The sequence below is a fragment of the Macrobrachium nipponense genome, chromosome 33, assembly GCF_015104395.2.
Source record: "Macrobrachium nipponense isolate FS-2020 chromosome 33, ASM1510439v2, whole genome shotgun sequence".
Taxonomy (NCBI): Eukaryota; Metazoa; Arthropoda; class Malacostraca; order Decapoda; family Palaemonidae; genus Macrobrachium; species Macrobrachium nipponense.
Genome location: NC_087219.1, coordinates 28,218,441 through 28,237,812, shown reverse-complemented (window position 1 = coordinate 28,237,812; position 19,372 = coordinate 28,218,441). Strand labels below are relative to the sequence as shown.

At 35.5% G+C, this 19,372-nt stretch overlaps 2 protein-coding genes across 6 annotated transcripts in view; both read left to right on the top strand.

The window, feature by feature from the left end:
• The window catches only part of LOC135203053 (two pore calcium channel protein 1-like), a 734,396-nt gene that overhangs the window by 202,599 nt on the left and 512,425 nt on the right, over positions 1 to 19,372 (top strand). The window lies entirely within an intron of this gene.
• Positions 1 to 19,372, top strand: part of LOC135203050 (uncharacterized) — a 153,838-nt gene that overhangs the window by 19,333 nt on the left and 115,133 nt on the right. The window contains exons 3-4 of the mRNA XM_064232636.1: positions 13,855 to 14,014; positions 18,987 to 19,068. Of these exons, the coding sequence (XP_064088706.1) occupies positions 13,855 to 14,014; positions 18,987 to 19,068 (242 nt within the window). The remainder of the gene's footprint in view (positions 1 to 13,854; positions 14,015 to 18,986; positions 19,069 to 19,372) is intronic.

The window sequence follows — 19,372 nt, the reverse complement described above, 5'->3', positions numbered from 1 at the left end:
TACATATTTACACATTTTTCTCATGTGAAATTACAGTAATTAGGGGGATTACATTCCTGGACTTTGAGAACAATTATAATTGACGTTATGTAGAATAGGACTGATATATTTTTATGGAATAACTTAATTTGCTATAGATCAAAGATCAAGGAAATATGCTTATAATATAAACCAAATTGTAGCTGAAGCTGATAAAGCTGTTCAAGCTGCTAATAACTGTTATCGTGCATTGACAACAAGGATAAAACTCCAGTAAATTTATGCCATCAAACACAACTGCAGATAAAATTGAAAGAAAATAATTTTAATCAAAACTAATGGGTTTGAAACAACAAATTTTACTGTTTTCCCACAAATAAAAGGTAAATAATGTTAAGCTCGTATTACGATGAAATCAAGTGAAAATAGCAAACAAAATAAAATTTTTTTAACGCAATAAGCATGCTCTCAACACAATCTGTTAATGAAAAAAATAAATCAATTCACAGTGAGACTTATTCAAGCCATATTTCGACTTTAGAATTCGTTGTATAATGAAAAATGACCTTGTTGCATATAAGCAAAGTACTAGATATTTGTTTATGTTAACTAGAAGCAAGCAAGTTCGCACAGAACTGAGTTAGATACGGTGAAATAAACTCTTATTCGTCATCAACTGATTTACAGACCAAAACATTGACCGCCATGTTATTATTTTATAACACAGTACAGTGGTCCCCCCGTATTCGCGGGGGATGCGTACCAGACCCCCCCGTGAATAGTTAGAACCTGCGAATGTTTGGAACCCCTATAAAAACGCGAAAAACAGCCTATTTTGTTAGTTAAAACTCAAGAAAAACCACTAAAAATTTTCATACTTGGTTTTTTTAATAGTTTTATCACAAAAAGTGCATTTTATGATGAAATTGATCAAAAAAACCAAAAATTTATGGATATTTCTCATAGAAAAATACCGCAAACGTGCGAATTTTCCGCGAATAATGCAGGGAAACGTTCCCGAGAGAAATCCGCGAATGTGTGAGTCTGCGAATCCGGAGAACGCGAATATGGGGGTCCACTGTAACATGAAAATACATATAATATTATTGGATACAGTGAAGTAATGTATAACTTTTTAAAAGATTTGTGGAAAAGATGCATATTACGTATTCGTTATGTGTGTAATTATACGTAGCCATCAGCAGCATGACATCACTCAATTATGCCAGTGTTGGAACAAAGCTGATTCTCATTTTTTTTCCTTTATTAATAGATAAACAAAATCTTTTACTTTATTAATGAATAGACAACATTTTTCCCTTCATTAATAAATACATAATGTGCTATGTCTTTGTTTATGTCAACGGTTGTCGTCTGCAGCGCTGATGTGCGGATGATTTGAAAACAACGCTCAGGCGCCTGTTCGCATTAAATTGAAATCTTCGCATTTTTTAAACATTCTAAAATATTTTCTAGCTTGTGTTAAATCGAAAACACATTGATTAAAACCCGTGTTAATTTAGAGGTGACAGTATTGTTTATCAACAGTACCACAGGGTTGGGATTACCACCGAACAAGAGGGTTTCTTTCCCATTTGTTTCGATTAACATGCAGGTACTCAAGTGTATCTGTAATGCACTCGATAGTTCTATAAGCTGAATGCATTCCAGCATGGAATGCATTAACAGCAACTCATTATATGGAGTAGAGCGAGGGGCAGAGTTCTGCCTTCTCTCTGAGATTCTGTTCATCTTAGTATAGGCAGTCCCTGGTTATCAGTGGGGATTCCATTCCTGGGGGTGTACTAATAAGCAAAAATCACCAATAACCGAAACTCAGTGATTTATGGTGCCGTAATGGCACTTATAGAGCCGATAACCAGTTATCAGGGCCATAAGCACCCTTATGGCACACCATAAGCATCCTTATGTCGCCATAAGCACCCTTATGGCACACCATAAGAACCCTAATGGGGCTGATAAAAGGAAATTGTCCCGTTATGACGCCATCTTCTTCCCAGCTGGTTCCCATTTTTATATGGGGTCACCGTTTCCATCTATTTCTATCCTGCACTTCTGCCTCATCAATTCCCTTCTCATGTAAGTCTCCTCTCATGTAAGTCTCCTCTGTTTCGTGGTCTCCCTCTTCTTCTTCCTTGAACCTCCATCCCAATAGTATGTCTCCCAGCATGGTCCTCATCTCTCCTCAACAGGTGTCCATACCATCTCAGCCTCCCCTCCTGCACTTTCTTTGATACTTCCACCACCTTAGTCGACCCCTTATGTAGTCTGATCCTATCCTCTCTTGTCACCCCAGACATCCACCTAAGCATTCTCATTTCTGCCACATCCATCTTCTTCTGCTCTGTTTTTCTCATGCTTGCTGTTTCTGTACCATACAGCATTGCTGTTCTTACCACCGTCTTGTGAAATTTTCCTTTTAACCCAAGCGGTACTCTTTTGTCACAAAGAACTCCAGAGGTCGCTCTCGAGTTGTTCCAGCCCGCCTGTACCCGATGTTTTACTTCTTCCATACTTCCTCCAACGTTAAAAAAAGATCCCAAATACTTAAACTTATCAACTCTCTTTATTTGCTCTCCACCAAGCTGAATACTTTCTCTATCATCCCCCTCAGTGGTGGTACATGTACATATATTCTGTCTTAGATCTACCTATTCTCATTCCTCTGTCCTCCAGTACTTTTCTCCATCTTTCCAATTTCATTTCCAGATCTTCCCTGCTCTCTGCGTACAGAACAATATCATCCGCATACAATATGTTCCATGGTACTGCCTCCCTTACTTCACTATGTTAACCCTTTAACACCGATTGGACGTATTAAAAGTAGACTAAAATTGTCTGTCGTATGCCGATTGGACGTATGGTACGTCGATGAAAAAAAGTTTTTTTTTAGAAATTTGTGGAAAAATAGTTATAGGTCTACTAGGCAAAAACTTTTGAATCACGCGCCTAAGGGGATGTTATTTCGTCACTGACATAATTTTTGCACCATTTTATATCAGCCGTTACATGGAGTATTATATATGAAAATGTGCGCAATTTCATGTAAAATACAACAAAAAACAATTCATGGTTGTAGCTTTAATCAGTTTTGAAATATTTTTATATTATTAACGATAAGTGCCAAAATTTCAACCTTCAGTCAACTTTGACTACCGAAATGGTCCAAAAATGCAATTGTAAGCTAAAAATCTTATATTCTAGTAATATTCAATAATTTACCTTCATTTTGCAACAAATTGGAAGTCTTTAGCACAGTATTTTGATTTATGGTGAATTTATGAAAAAAACTTTTTCCTTACGTCAGAGCGGTAACTTCCCAAAAAATCATAAATTTTTTCGTTCGATTGTCGTAATGTTTGCACCATTTTAAATTAGCAGTTACATAAAGTTTTATATATGAAAATGTGTGCAATTTCAGGTAGAATACAACTAAAAACAACCCGTGGTTGTAGCTTTTATCAGTTTTGAAATATTTTCATATAAATAACGATGTGCCAAAATTTCAACCTTCGGTCAACTTTGACTCAACCAAAATGGTAAAAAAGCGCAATTGTAAGCTAAAACTCTTACATTCTAGTAATATTCAATCAATTACCTTTATTTTGCAACAAATTGGAAGTCACTAGCACAATGTTTCGATTTATGGTGAATTTATGAAATAAACTTTTTCCTTACGTCTGCGTGGTAACTCTTCCGAAAAAATCATATGTGTGATTGTCGTAATGTTTGTACCATTTTAAATTAGCCGTTACACAAAGTTTTATATATGGAAATGTGCACAATTTCATGCACAATACAACTAAAAACAACCCATGGTTGTAGCTCTTATCAGTTTTGAGATATTTTCATATAAATAACGATAATTGCCAAAATTTCAACCTTCGGTCAACTTTGACTCTACCGAAATGGTCAAAAAACGCAATTGTAAGCTAAAACGCTTATATTCTAGTAATATTCAAGCATTTACCTTCATTTTGCAACAAATTGGAAGTCTCTAGCACAATATTTCGATTTATGGTGAATTTATGACAAAAATAACATTTTCTTTACGTCCGCGCGGTAACTCTTCCGAAAAAATCATACGTGCGGTTGTCGTAATGTTTGCACCATTTGAAATTAGCCGTTACTTAAAGTTTTATATATGAAAATGTGCACAATTTCATGTAGAATACAATGAAAAATAATTGAAGGTTGTAGCTTTTCTCATTTTTGAAATATTTGCATATAAATCACGATAAATAGAAAAAACCACGTTCGGTCAACTTTAACTCTACCAAAATGGTCGAAAAACGCAATTTTAAGCTAAAACTCTTACAGTCTAGTAATATTCAGTCATTTATCTTCATTTTGAAACAAATTCGAAACAAATTCGAAGTTTCTAGCACAATACTTAGATTTATGGTGAATTTAAAAAAAAAACTTTCCTTTCCTCCGCGCACGGATTCTCTACCACAAATCTCTGAAATGCGTACATCGCATTCTCGTAATATTTGCTCCGTTTCATATTAGGCGTTTAATAGAGTTTTATATATGAAAATGTGCACAATTTCATGTAGAATACAACAAAAAATAATGAAGGTTGTAGCTTTTCTCATTTTCGAAATATTTGCATATAAAAAAATCTATAAAAAAAATTAGACATTCGGTCAACTTTAACTCGTCCGAAATGGTAGAAAACTGCAATTGTAAGTAAAACTCTTACAGTATAGTAATATTCAATCATTTATCTTAATTTTGAAACAAATTGGAAGTCTCTAGAACAATATTTAGATTTATGGTGAAATTTTGAAAAAAAAAAAAAAAAAATTTTTTTTATTTTTTTAGATCAGCGCGTTACGAATTCATTTATCATTTTGTGATAATATTTTCTCTGTGTTGCTTTGATCGTTTTACAATGTGTTATATATCAAAATGATAGCAATTTAGTGTACAATACAAAAAAAAAATTAACCCTTAAACGCCGACTGGACGTATTTTACGTCGACATACAAAAGTTTTTTTAAAAATTCGCGGAAAAATACTTATAGGCCTACCAGCCTAAAACCTTTGAATCACGCTCCAAGGTGTTGTTTTGTTTACAATCGTTACGCAGGCGCGCAAGCGCGAATTACTTTTTTATCGCACTAAAAAGTATCTGTGACACATCTCGGAAATTATTTCGTCACTTTGACATAATTTTTGTACCATTGTAAATTAGCCGTTACATGAAGTATTATATATGAAAATGTGCGCATTTTTATGTAAAATACAACAATAAAATACTCATGATTGTAGCTTTTATCAGTTTTGAGATATTTTCATATAAATAACGATAATTGCCAAAATTTCAACCTTCGGTCAACTTTTGACTCTACCGAAATGGTCGAAAAACGTAATTGTAAGCTAAAACTCTTATATTTTAGTAATATTCAATCATTTACCTTAATTTTGCAACTAATTGGAAGTTTCTAGCACAATATTTTGATTTATGGTGAATTTATGAAAAAACTTTTTCCTTACGTCCGCGCGGTAACTCTTCCGAAAAAAATCATACATGCGATTGTGGTAATGTTTGCACCATTTTAAAATTAGCCGTTATATAAAGTTTTATATATGGAAATGTGCGCAATTTCATGCACATTACAACTAAAAACATTATCAGTTTTGAGATATTTTCATATAAATAACGATAATTTCCAAAATTTCAACCTTCGGTCAACTTTGACTCTACCCAAATGGTCGAAAAACGCAATTGTAAGCTAAAACGCTTATATTCTAGTAATATTCAAGCATTTACCTTCATTTTGCAACAAATTGGAAGTCTCTAGCACAATATTTCGATTTATGGTGAATTTATGAAAAAAATAACATTTTCTTTACGTGCGCGCGGTAACTCTTCCGAAAAAATCATACGTGCGATTGTGGTAATGTTTGCACCATTTTAAATTAGCCATTACATAAAGTTTTATATATGAAAATGTGTGCAATTTCATGTAGAATACAACAAAAAATAATTGAAGGTTGTAGCTTTTCTCATTTTTGATATGTTTGCATATAAATCACAATAAATAGAAAAAAAACCACGTTCGGTCAACTTTTGACTCTACCGAAATGGTCGAAAAACGCAATTGTAAGCTAAAATTCTTACATTTATCTTCATCTTGAAACAAATTCGAAGTCTCTAGCAAAATATTTAGATTTATGGTGAATTTAAAAAAAAATCTTTCCTTCCCTCCGCGCGCGGATTCTCCGCCACAAATCTCCGAAATGCGTACGTACCATTCTCGGAATATTTGCTCCGTTTCATATTAGGCATTTCATAGAGTTTTATATATGAAAATGTGCGCAATTTTATGTAGAATAAAACAAAAAATATTTGAAGGTTGTAGCTTTTCTTATTTCCGAAATAATTGCATATAAAAAATATATATATATATAAAAAATTCGACATTCGGTCAACTTTAACTCGTCAGATATGGTCGAAAACTGCAATTGTAAGCTAATACTCTTACAGTATAGTAATATTCAATCATTTGTCTTCATTTTGAAAGAAATTGGAAGTCTCTAGGACAATATTTAGATTTATGGTGAATTTTTGAAAAAATATTTGTTTACGTCCGCGCGTTACGAATTCATGCATTGTTTTGTGATAATATTTTCTCTGTGTTGCTTTTATTGTTTTACAATGTGTTATATACCAAAATGATTGCAATTTAGTGTACATTACAACAAAAAAAAAAGTAACTTGTTACCTTTAACCGTTTTGCGCACAGTGAGATTTGAATACAATTATATATGAAATTTCGTTTTTGCGCTATCATATATCGCATTATTTATATATGATAATGATAATTTTTTTTTCATTTCTGATGGTTGCATACTAAACTTCAGCCGATGACAAAAAAAGGAGCCAAAAATGAACTCTTAATCTTGAAAACTAAGCGCGCTGTGATTTTTTGAAAAAAATATTTTTTCCGCTTCCGCGCTCACTCTGAAACACCTCCGGCACACGGGAGACAATTTGTTTTTTACCGCTTCGGCGTTAGAGGGTTAACTCGATAGCTTTAACCGTTTTGCTCACAGCGCGATTTGAATACAATTATATATGATATTATGTTTTCGCGCTATCATATATCGCATTATTTATATATGATAAGGATATTTTTTTAATTTCTGATCATTGTATACTAAACTTCAGGCAATGACAAAAAAAGGAGCCAAAAATGAACTCTTAATCTTGAAAACTAAGCGCTGTGATTTAAAAAAATATTTTTTTTTCCGCTTCGGCGCTCGCTCCGAGACCCCCCCCCCCGGCATACGGGAGACGATTTTTATTATACCCCTTCGTCGGTAAAGGGTTAATATTATGTAAAAATTAGTACTGTAAATTATTATTTTATCATAAAATGTAGTAGAGAGAGAGAGAGAGAGAGAGAGAGAGAGAGAGAGAGAGAGAGAGAGAGATCTTTATTGAAAAGTGTAAAATTGAAAGATTATTGTATGTATTTCTTTAAAATACTATCACATATAAATTTTGTAATTACACATTTATATTACAGTGGTACCTCGAGATACGAAATTAATCCGTTCCGAGGCGGCCTTCGTATAATGAGTTTTTCGTATCTTGGAACACATTTTACATGTAAAATGACTAGTCCGTTCCAAGCCCTCCAAAAACACCCCATTAAATTTCATAATAAAGCTAAATTGACCTATAAACAATGAAATACTACAACAATTTGGACCATTCAATACCTAAATTAAGAATAAAAATCAAAAACCTGTAAATAAAGTGTATATTAGTGTACAAGAAATATTATTACTGTAACGTAAAATGTGGAAGCTTACCTTTCGAGTGAGGCTATCTCCGATAGTGGCGGCAGAGGAGGAGGAGGACAAACGGCAGATAACGTACGTACGTACGTACACTTAACTTTACGAAAACACATAAAAAATTTAAGGAAAACTATAAAACTAAAATTTACGAAACACCTTAACAAAACTGTAACACTTAACTTACAAAAATCTAGAAATTACGTAAAAAAATTGTTTAATTTTTTTAATTTTTAATTTTTTTTTTTACTGTTACGTAGGCTTTTTTTTTTTTTCTTTCTTTTTTACAGAATTTCAACTTCATCACCGCTTTCAACGTTCTGTTTTTCATCACTTGGTTCTTCCTTTTTGCTTTCAACTTTCTGTTTTTATCACTTGGATTCTTCCTTTTTGCTTTCAACTTTCTGTTTTTATCACTGGTTCTTCCTTTTTGCTTACTCCTGCTAATGCTGAAGGCCTCTTTAAAAAATAATGATCCAAGGAAGATTGCTTCTGCCTACTTTTCACAATGTTCCTGAAACGACTCAGGCAAACGTCATCGAACTGCGCAAGCATACGACCTGTGTGAGCCTTTTCGGGGTGTCTTTTTGTCGATAAACGATTGCACTTTATGAAAAGCACCTAGAACATCCTTAATTTCTGCCGTTGTCATAAGCTCCTCCTCCTCTTCCTCGCCGCTGCTAGAGAACTCCTCTTGAACGACGTTAAGTTGCATGGCCTCCAACTCCTTCAGGTCATCCGTCGTAAGCTCCTCTTGGTGCTCCTCGAGAAGGTCGTTGATGTTGTCCTCGTCGACGACCAGCCCCATGGACTTGCCGAGTGCAACGATCTTGTCAAGATCTGGTTCCAAAACAGTTTCGGGATCGTCAACTGTTTCTGACTCTGCAGCACCAGCTTCGCCCACGTCTAATCCCTCGAAGTCTCTGGCGGATACGGCATCAGGCCAGAGTTTCCTCCACGAGGAATTCAAGGTTCGCCTCAAAACCTGCCAAGCTTGGTCAATGAGTCGGATGCAAATGACGATGTCAAAATGCTCCTTCCAAAATTGACGCAAGGTGAGGTTTGTGGTATCGGTGATGTCGAAACATCTCTTGAAAAGATGTTTCGTGTACAGCTTCTTAAAGTTCGCTATCACTTGCTGGTCCATGGGCTGGAGGAGAGGGGTGGTGTTGGGCAGAAGAAAAAGAATCTTAACGAAGGAATACTCCGCTAGGATATCTTCCTCGAGGCCAGGAGGGTGGGGAGGGGCATTGTCCAACACCAGCAGACATTTCAGGGGGAGGCGCTTCTCTTGCAAAAAACTCTTCACAGTCGGGCTGAAACAGAGATTTACCCACTCGGTGAACAAAAGCCTCGTTACCCAGGCTTTTGCATTAGCCCTCCACATCACTGGAAGCTTCTCCTTCAACACTTTGTGGGCCTTGAAGGCTCAAGGAGTCTCGGAGTGATACACCAGTAGGGGCTTCACCTTGCAATCCCCACTGGCGTTCGAACAAAGTGCGAGCGTAAGCCTGTCTTTCATAGGCTTATGCCCGGGTAGCTTCTTCTCTTCCTCCGTGATGTACGTCCGACAGTTGAAAACCTGCTGAGAACTGTAGCCTTCCTTGGTCATTATCTCGTCGAAAGTCTTCTTAAATGCTTCGGCCGCTTTCGTGTCCGAGCTGGCAGCCTCCCCATGACGCACCACCGAATGGATGCCAGTCTGTTTACGGAATTTCTCGAACCAGCCATGTGAAGCCTTGAACTCTGGGGTTGGCGTTGAAGTCCCTTCCCCTCCCTCGTCTTCCGCCTGCGCAATCAAATCGCCGAAAATAGCACTGGCCTTGTGAGCGATTGCCGTCTCCGTTACTGTATCGCCAGCAATTTCTTTGTCTTTTATCCAGATGAGGAGCAGCCGTTCCATCTCGTCGTGCACATGACTCCTCTTGCTGGACAAAATAGTGATGCCCTCCGATGGTCTAGTTGCTTTGATGGCATCCTTCTGTTTAAGGATTGTGCCTATTGTCGACGGATTACGGCCGTATTCTTTTGCAATCACACTCAATCGCATACCAGCTTTGTACTTCTTTATGATCTCCATCTTTGTCTCCAGAGACAGCATGCGCTTCTTTCTGTGAATTTCAACTTTCTTGGGACCCATGACTACTTTAATTTACGTAAAGTTACACAAATACGTAATAATACAGTCTTCGCACAATACGATAATATGTACTGCAACGAAATCACTAACGAATTTATGTTACTAAACGAAATCGTTGGAGCGAACGAATGCCGAATGTGTACGGTAAAGTTTCGGGTGCGTAGTGGCAGAGCTAAAGCACGCCAACACGTAGTACGTATGTATAGAAGATGCATGATGGGAGGGATGCTGTCCAATCAGAGAGAAGGATCTTCATGGGGGGCCCTTTTGGGGGGGGCTAAGCATCAGGAACCAATGGGAGAGCAGGAGGATGGTGGCGAGTCTACGATAACTAAGATGGCGGCGTGTGGCGCGAGTTTCAAAATTGTTATGGGGCGCATTTCGGACTTTCAGAAACCTTTTGTATCTTGAAAACTTTTCGTATGTAGAGCAGTAAAATTTTTCGTCTTTGCTTTCGTAACTTGGATTTTTCGTAAGTTGAGCCTTTCGTATCTCGAGGTACTACTGTACAGTGTTCCCCCTGTATTCGCGGGGGATGCGTACCAGACTCCCCCGTGAATAGTTAGAATCCGCGAATGTTTGGAACCCCTATAAAAGCGCTAAAAACAGCCTATTTTGTTAGTTAAAACTTAAGAACCACTAAAAATTTTCACACTTGGTTTTTTTTAATAGTTTTTTATCACAAAAAAAGTGCATTTTTGATGAAATTGATGACAAAAACCAGGAATTTGTGGATATTTCTCATAGAAAAATACCGCGAATGCGCGAATTTTCCGCAAATAATGCGGGGAAACGTTCCCAAGAGAAATCCGCGAATGTGTGAGTCCGCGAATCCGTAGAACGCGAATACGGTGGGTATTATTATTTGAAAATATTAACCCTCTTACGCCGACTGGACGTATTTTACGTAGACATTTTTTGTCTCCCGTGTGCCGACTGGACGTATTTTACATCGACTTACAAAAGTTTTTTTTAAAAAAATTCGCAGGGGGGAAAAAATACTTATAGGCCTACCACCCTAAAACTTTTGAATCACGCGCCTTGGGGGATGCTGGGAGTTCACGGATCAGGTGTTGTTTTGTTTACAATCGTTACGCATCGCGCGCAACGCTTGAATTTCTTTTCTTGCCCGCACTAAAAGTATCTGTGACACATCTCGGAAATTATTTTGTCACTTTGACATAATTTTTGTACCGTTGTAAATTAGCCATTACATAAAGTATTATATATGAAAATGTGCGCATTTTTATGTAGAATACAACAATAAAATACCCAGGTTTGTAGCTTTTATCAGTTTTGAGATATTTTCATATAAATAACGATAATTGCCAAAATTTCAACCGGTCAACTTTGACTCTACCGAAATGGTCGAAAAACGCAATTGTAAGCTAAAACTCTTATATTTTAGTAATATTCAATCATTTACCTTAATTTTGCAACTAATTGGAAGTCTCTAGCACAATATTTCTATTTATGGTGAATTTATGAAAAAACTTTTTCCTTACGTCCGTGCGGTAACTCTTCCGAAAAAAATCATACATGTGATTGTGGTAATGTTTGCACCATTTTAAAATTAGCCGTTATATAAAGTTTTATATATGGAAATGTGTGCAATTTCATGCACAATACATCTAAAAACAACCCATGGTTGTAGCTTTTATCAGTTTTGAGATATTTTCATATAAATAACGATAATTGCCAAAATTTCAACCTTCGGTCAACTTTGACTATACCCAAATGGTCGAAAAACGCAATTGTAAGCTAAAACGCTTATATTCTAGTAATATTCAAGCATTTACCTTCATTTTGCAACAAATTCGAAGTCTCTAGCACGATATTTCGATTTATGGTGAATTTATGAAAAAAATAACATTTTCTTTACGTGCGCGCGGTAACTCTTCCGAAAAAATCCTACGTGCGATTGTGGTAATGTTTGCACCATTTTATATTAGCCGTTACATAAAGTTTTATATATGAAAATGTGCGCAATTTCATGTAGAATACAACAAAAAATAATTGAAGGTTGTAGCTTTTCTCATTTTTGAAATATTTGCATATAAATCACGATAATAGAAAAAAAAAAAAAAAACCACGTTCGGTCAACTTTGACTCTACTGAAATGGTAAAAAAAAAAAAAAAACGCAATTGTAAGCTAAAACTCTTACAGTCTAGTAATATTCAGTCATTTATCTTCATCTTGAAACAAATTTGAAGTCTCTAGCACAATATTTAGATTTATGGTGAATTAAAAAAAAATCTTTCCTTCCCTCTGCGCTCGGATTCTCCGCCACAAATCTCCGAAATGCGTACGTACCATTCTCGGAATATTTGCTCCGTTTCATATTAGGCATTTCATAGAGTTTTATATATGAAAATGTGCGCAATTTCATGTAGAATAAAACGAAAAATATTTGAAGGTTGTAGCTTTTCTTATTTCCAAAATAATTGCATATAAAAAATATATATATACATAAAAAAATTCGACATTTGGTCAACTTTAACTCGTCAGATATGGTCAAAAACTGCAATTGTAAGCTAATACTCTTACATTATAGTAATATTCAATCATTTGTCTTCATTTTGAAAGAAATTGGAAGTCTCTAGGACAATATTTAGATTTATGGTGAATTTTTGAAAAAAATATTTGTTTTCGTCGACGCGTTACGAATTCATGCATTATTTTGTGATAATATTTTCTCTGTGTTGCTTTTATCGTTTTACAATGTGTTATATACCAAAATGATCGCAATTTAGTGTACATTACAACAAAAAAAAAGTAACTTGTTACCTTTAACACCGTTTTGCGCACAGTGAGATTTGAATACCAATTATTTAAATTTATAATTTTCGTTTTTGGCGCTATCATATTTGCATTCTTATTTATTATGATAATGATAATTTTTTTCATTTCTGATGGTTGCATACTAAACTTCAGCCAATGACCAAAAAAGGAGCTTAAAATGAACTCTTAATCTTCAAAACTAAGCGCGCTGTGATTTTTTGAAAAAAATATCTTTTCCGCTTCCGCGCTCACTCTGAAACACCTCCGGCACACGGGAGACAATTTTTTTTTACCGCTTCGGCGTAAGAGGGTTAACAAACATTATACATACTTGTACCATAAAATTTCTCTCATCTGAGTAAAAGAGAGAGAGAGAGATTACTTGAATGTTAGTCGGCAACATGGCAACTTGCTCCCCCTCCTATCACATTACTTGACATATTTGACATCTTTGGACCTCAGCCCAGTACCTGGATCTAAAATGAAAGATGCTGGTAGAAAAATACAATTTACTTTTAAAAAATTTGATATTTGCCTTACTGTCTCCAACTCTTAAGGTTCATCCTAATCTTTTTTCTAAATGTTTTCCTCACTCAATTGAGAAGGCCCGGAAGTCTGAGAATTGATCATGTATTTACTACATCCCAGTCAATTTGTCAGATGTAGGGTTCTCCTCCTTGCTCTACCAACCAGGGAGAGAATCCCAGGTATTGCAAACGCCATTCAGTCCAAGGAGGCTGCTCAACATTCCTCCAACCAGTGAGTCTTTCTAATGTAAAGGACCGATGGTTTGCATATTGTGTAGGAACAAATTACAGTTTTTTTAAAGTAAATTGTATTTTTCTTAACTATACAAACCTGAGGTCTTTTACATTACATTCTATGCCTGCCTCTCACCACACCTCAATCTGACACCAAGGCCGAAAGGCAAATTGGAATGTTCATATCCAGAGAGGTGGGTTTCTTGCCTCCCAGACAGAAGTTAACTACTTAACCATCTTGTTTGAAAGTTCAATGGCCACTTCCAGCTCTGCTGTAAGTAATGTAAATTACCTCAGGTTTGTATAGTTAGAAAAAATATAAATTGCTCATAACATTTTTTTATTTTAATCTGCAGAATTATATGTGCTGGCGATGGAGAAATTTTGTCTGAGGCGGATCTGTCGAAGGTCGACATTGTGGTATCTGAAAAAGAACTGGTACCAGTGCTCCGTTCACGAGTGGGATACAAGGCACCCATCATTAAGTATCATTACTTGAAAGACACCTTGATTATGGTAAGTAATAAACCAAACAGCCTTGTGATTAATAGTAATATTTTTTTCCAAATATACAGTGGAACTCCCATTGTTTGCAGGGAATACGTTCCAGACCCCTGCGAACAGCTGAAATCTGCGAATACTTAGAACCCCTGTAAAAACACTAAGAACTTCCTGTTTTGTTAGTTCAAACGCAAGGGAAACTCACTAAAAATGTAAATAACTGATTTTTTTACTAGCTTTATCACAAAAAGTACATTTAATCATGAAATTGATATGAAAATTCAGTAATTTGGGGATATTTCTTGTAGAAAAATACCACAAATACAAAAATTTCCCACTAATAATGGGTAGCTATGGTTCACAGAGAAATCCGCAAGTGTTAAGGACGCGAATACGGGGGTTCATGTACAGACAGTCCCTGGTCATCAGCTGCCTCGGTTATCAGTGATCCAGTTTTATGGGGCTTGTTTGGCATTGAAAATTGGTGATTTTTGGCGCTGATACCGATACATACCTAACAGAGGTGTGGCAGGATCACAAGCTAAAAAAATAAGTGGCAAATCGCCTCCCCCCACACATAAACCTAATCACTCCAGCTGCCCAACTCACCCCAGTCACACTTTCCTCTTTACACTACAGCATACACGCAGGACAATTGACCTATACCTACAAAAAAAAAAAAAAAACATAAAACACATGTACTTACCAACCACTCCAGATGCTCTGGGCTATCCTGTGCTGTCTGCTGGTAGAGGTCACAGAGATATCAACCACAACCCAACAACAAAATAACACCCAAGGACTACAACCCAACAACAACACAACAACCAAGGACCACAACAACAACCAAGGAACACAACCTCAACTCAACAACACAGCAAACAACCAAGAAACACAACCACAACCTAACAACACAGCAAGCAACCAAGGAACACAACCACAACCTCACACATAACAACAGAAACTCAATAACACAACTAAAGACCACTGCACAAACAACACAAAAAAATCACAACAGCACAGGCACAACAACTCTAAGCAAACAACATAACCTAACAACAACCAAATAACAAATCAATAACACACAAAACTTAACTGACTTCCAATCGTTCCACAGACTGCTGTCAACACTACTTATTATCACAGTTCTCACCAAAGAGTGACTGAAAACTAACCAAAAACACACAACTCTGATCTCTCTCTCTCTCTCTCTCTCTCTCTCTCTCTCTCTCTCTCTCTCTCTCTCTCTCACAGACGTTGTGAGTTTTGTTGTTAAACTTTTCACTCTCACTGAACACTTTTGGCTTCCAACTTTGACAGTAATTTGCACAAGCCAATTAACCCTCTTACGCCGAAGCGGTAAAAAAAAAATTGTTTCCCGTGTGCCGGAGGTGTTTCAGAGTGAGCGCGGAAGCAAAAAAATATTTTTTTCAAAAAATCACAGCGAGCTTAGTTTTCAAGATTAAGAGTTCATTTTTGGCTCCTTTTTTTGTCATTGGCTGAAGTTTAGTATGCAACCATCAGAAATGAAAAATATTATCATTATGATATATAGATAATGCGATATATGATAGCGCAAAAACAAAATTTCATATATAATTGTATTTAAATCGCGCTGTGCGCAAAACGGTTAAAGGTAACAAGTTACTTTTTTTTCGTTGTAATGTACACTAAATTGCAATCATTTTGGTATATAACACATTGTAAAACGATAAAAGCAACACAGAGAAAATATTATCACAAAATAATGCATGAATTCGTAACGTGCGGACGTAAACAAATATTTTTTTCAAAAATTCACCATAAATCTAAATATTGTCCTAGAGGCTTCTAATTTCTTCCAAATGAAGACAAATGATTGAATATTACTATAATGTAAGAGTATTAGCTTACAATTGCAGTTTTCGACCATATCTGACGAGTTAAAGTTGACCGAATGTCGAATTTTTTTATATATTTTTTATATGCAATTATTTCGGAAATAAGAAAAGCTACAACCTTCAAATATTTTTCGTTTTATTCTACATGAAATTGCGCACATTTTCATATATAAAACTCTATGAAATGCCTAATATGAAACGGAGCAAATATTCCGAGAATGGTACGTACGCATTTCGGAGATTTGTGGCGGAGAATCCGAGGGAAGGAAAGATTTTTTTTAAAATTCACCATAAATCTAAATATTTTGCTAGAGACTTGAAATTTGTTTCAAGATGAAGATAAATGACTGAATATTAATAGACTGTAAGAGTTTTCGCTTACAATTGCATTTTTCGACCATTTCGGTAGAGTCAAAGTTGACCGAACATGTTTTTTTTTCTATTTATCGTGATTTATATGCAAATATTTCAAAAATGAGAAAAGCTACAACCTTCAATTATTTTTTGTTGTATTCTACATGAAATTGCACACATTTTCATATATGAAACTTTATGTAACGGCTAATTTAAAATGGTGCAAACATTACCACAATCGCACGTAGGATTTTTTCGGAAGAGTTACCGCTCGGACGTAAAGAAAATGTTATTTTTTTCCTAAATTCACCATAAATCGAAGTATTGTGCTAGAGACTTCCAATTTGTTGCAAAATGAAGGTAAATGCTTGAATATTACTAGAATATAACGTTTTAGCTTACAATTGTGTTTTTCGACCATTTCGGTAGAGTCAAAGTTGACCGAAGGTTGAAATTTTGGCAATTATCGTTATTTATATGAAAATATTTCAAAATTGATAAAAGCTACAACCATGGGTTGTTTTTAGTTGTATTGTGCATGAAATTGCGCATATTTCCATATATAAAACTATATAACGGCTAGTTTTAAAATGGTGCAAACATTACCACAATCGCATGTATGATTTTTTTCGGAAGAGTTACCATGCGGACGTAAGGAAAAAGTTTTTTCATAAATTCACCATAAATCAAAATATTGTGCTAGAGACTTCCAATTAGTTGCAAAATGAAGGTAAATGATTGAATATTACTAAAATATAAGAGTTTTAGCTTACAATTGCGTTTTTCGACCATTTCAGTAGAGTCAAAGTTGACCGAAGGTTGAAATTTTGGCAATTATCGTTATTTATATGAAAATATCTCAAAACTAATAAAAGCTACAATCATGAGTATTTTATTGTTGTATTTTACATAAAAATGCGCACATTTTCATATATAATACTTCATGTAACGGCTAATTTACAATGGTACAAAAATTATGTCAAAGTGACAAAATAATTTCCGAGATGTGTCACAGATACTTTTTAGTGCGGCAAGAAAGAAATTCGCGCTTGCGCGCTTGCGTAACGATTGTAAACAAAACAACACCTTGATCCGTGAACTCCCAGCATCCCCCAAGGCGCGTGATTCAAAAGTTTTAGGCTGGTAGGCCTATGAGTATTTTTCCGCGAATTTTAACGAAAACTTTTGTAAGTCGACGTAAAATACGTCCAGTCGTCACACGGGAGACAAAAAATGTCGACGTAAAATACATTCAGTCGGCGTAAGAGGGTTAATAAAATGAAAATAAAAACAATTAAAAATGTAAAGAAAAATAAAATAATAATGATAAAAAATAAATATAATGGAAATAGATATAAAATTAATAGAAAAATAAAAATAGTAAAATAAGGTATGATCATGGAGAAGGGGTAAATGTAGACATCTGCATTTTGAGAACCCCTGTAGTATATTACATTATTAACTGATGATAGTGAAACCTGTAGATCAAATGAGTGAATACTCTGTATTTTTGTAATTGTACTAAGGGAGAGGATAACCAACTCCACTATAGAACCAACTTCTGACTAGGAAAAGCCCTCTGGTGAGGAGTAGACTTTTGTGAATTGTAGATTTGTGCTCTAGTAGGTTGTCATAGTCCATTACCATGAAGCAGAAGACCCTGAAGATGCCATAAGACTTAAGGTAACTGATACTTGAGGCTGTGTGAACAGAAATAGTTTCTGTTTTCTAACAAAATTTTTGAAATAATTTCAGGGTCACAGTTTTTTTGGTGGGGGGAGGGGGGAGCATAATAATCGCAATTGCTTTGTTCACAAATGGTGTCATTTTAATATTGTAGTCGTTTGTTTTGTCCTCAAGGAGTAACCCTTCCATGGTGACCAGACTAATATTAAAGAATTCTCTTTTAGCTGGTCTTGTAGCCAGACAGGTATTGTGTTGCAATGGTAAACATTATAACACATGAGGAAGCCCTGATGTGTGCTCAAGAAAAAGCCACTTTACGATTTTTCACGCACAACTAAATAATTGTTCCACTAAGCTTTCATGTTAGATGGTTTCCATTATCCCTGCTAATGAAGTTACGGAGCACTGGTTTTAGAACACTATACATTAATGACCAAGAAGGGTAATGGCCTCTTCTTTCATTTCTGTTTGTATGTAAATAATATTACAGCAGGTTTTTGATGTAGGAAAACTGGATCAGCATTTGCTAACGATAAGAGAAAGTACCCTCTTATCCTGAGTCCATTTATACTTCATCACATGTTATAGTGTTTATCATTTCAACACAAGACCAGCAAAAAGAGAATTCTTTGATATTAGTTGGTCACCATGGAGCTCTCGCTAGACCATGGAAAGGGTAACTCCTTGAGGACGAGATATAATGACTACGATATCAAAAACTTAATTTTCCTCCATCCAATGAGGGTGAAAAATGCATAGATAAGAACAGTCATTTAATGTATCATATGAAAGGTCTCTCACAACAGTAATTCAAGATCTCCTCACTGCCAGTGTTTGAGAGAAGTCACTGATGGTTAAATGGGAATTTAAAATGATCAGGTTGCTCAGTGCAGGAAGGTACGAAATGACTATGGCACCTCTGGTCATATTTTTAACCTTTTTGTTTTAGTAAATGAAGCTCCATTAGATAAGGATTGTACTGTCTATAAATCGGGTTAAAGAATTGGGAAATAAGTCATTTAGGTGAAACTCATTACTGATGTTTGATGAAAGCCCTTTTTTTTCAGAAAAAGGATCCACATTCATTTCATCAATACATGTTAGATAGTTATGGAAAAACTTCAATTACAAGGAAAACAAAAGGTTACGGTAAGTGAAAAATACATTTTCATGTGTAAAACAATGATTGTGTTTTTTGGACAACTCTTCAATGTTAGAAGATGTCAGGAACATCTCCCTTTCCAGACAGCGTAATAAATAAGGAGTCTAGCTCACTCTCTCTACGTCAAACTCTGACGCTCCTCATTGGGCAGAAATAGTCATATCAAGTGTTGTGTCGACCAGTCTATAAACTGAATACTTAGTAAAAGGGAAATAACTCTATATTTCCATGTATAAGATAACCTTTAAATCTTGAAATTTCCCTCTTAATAATTGGGGTCATTTTATATTA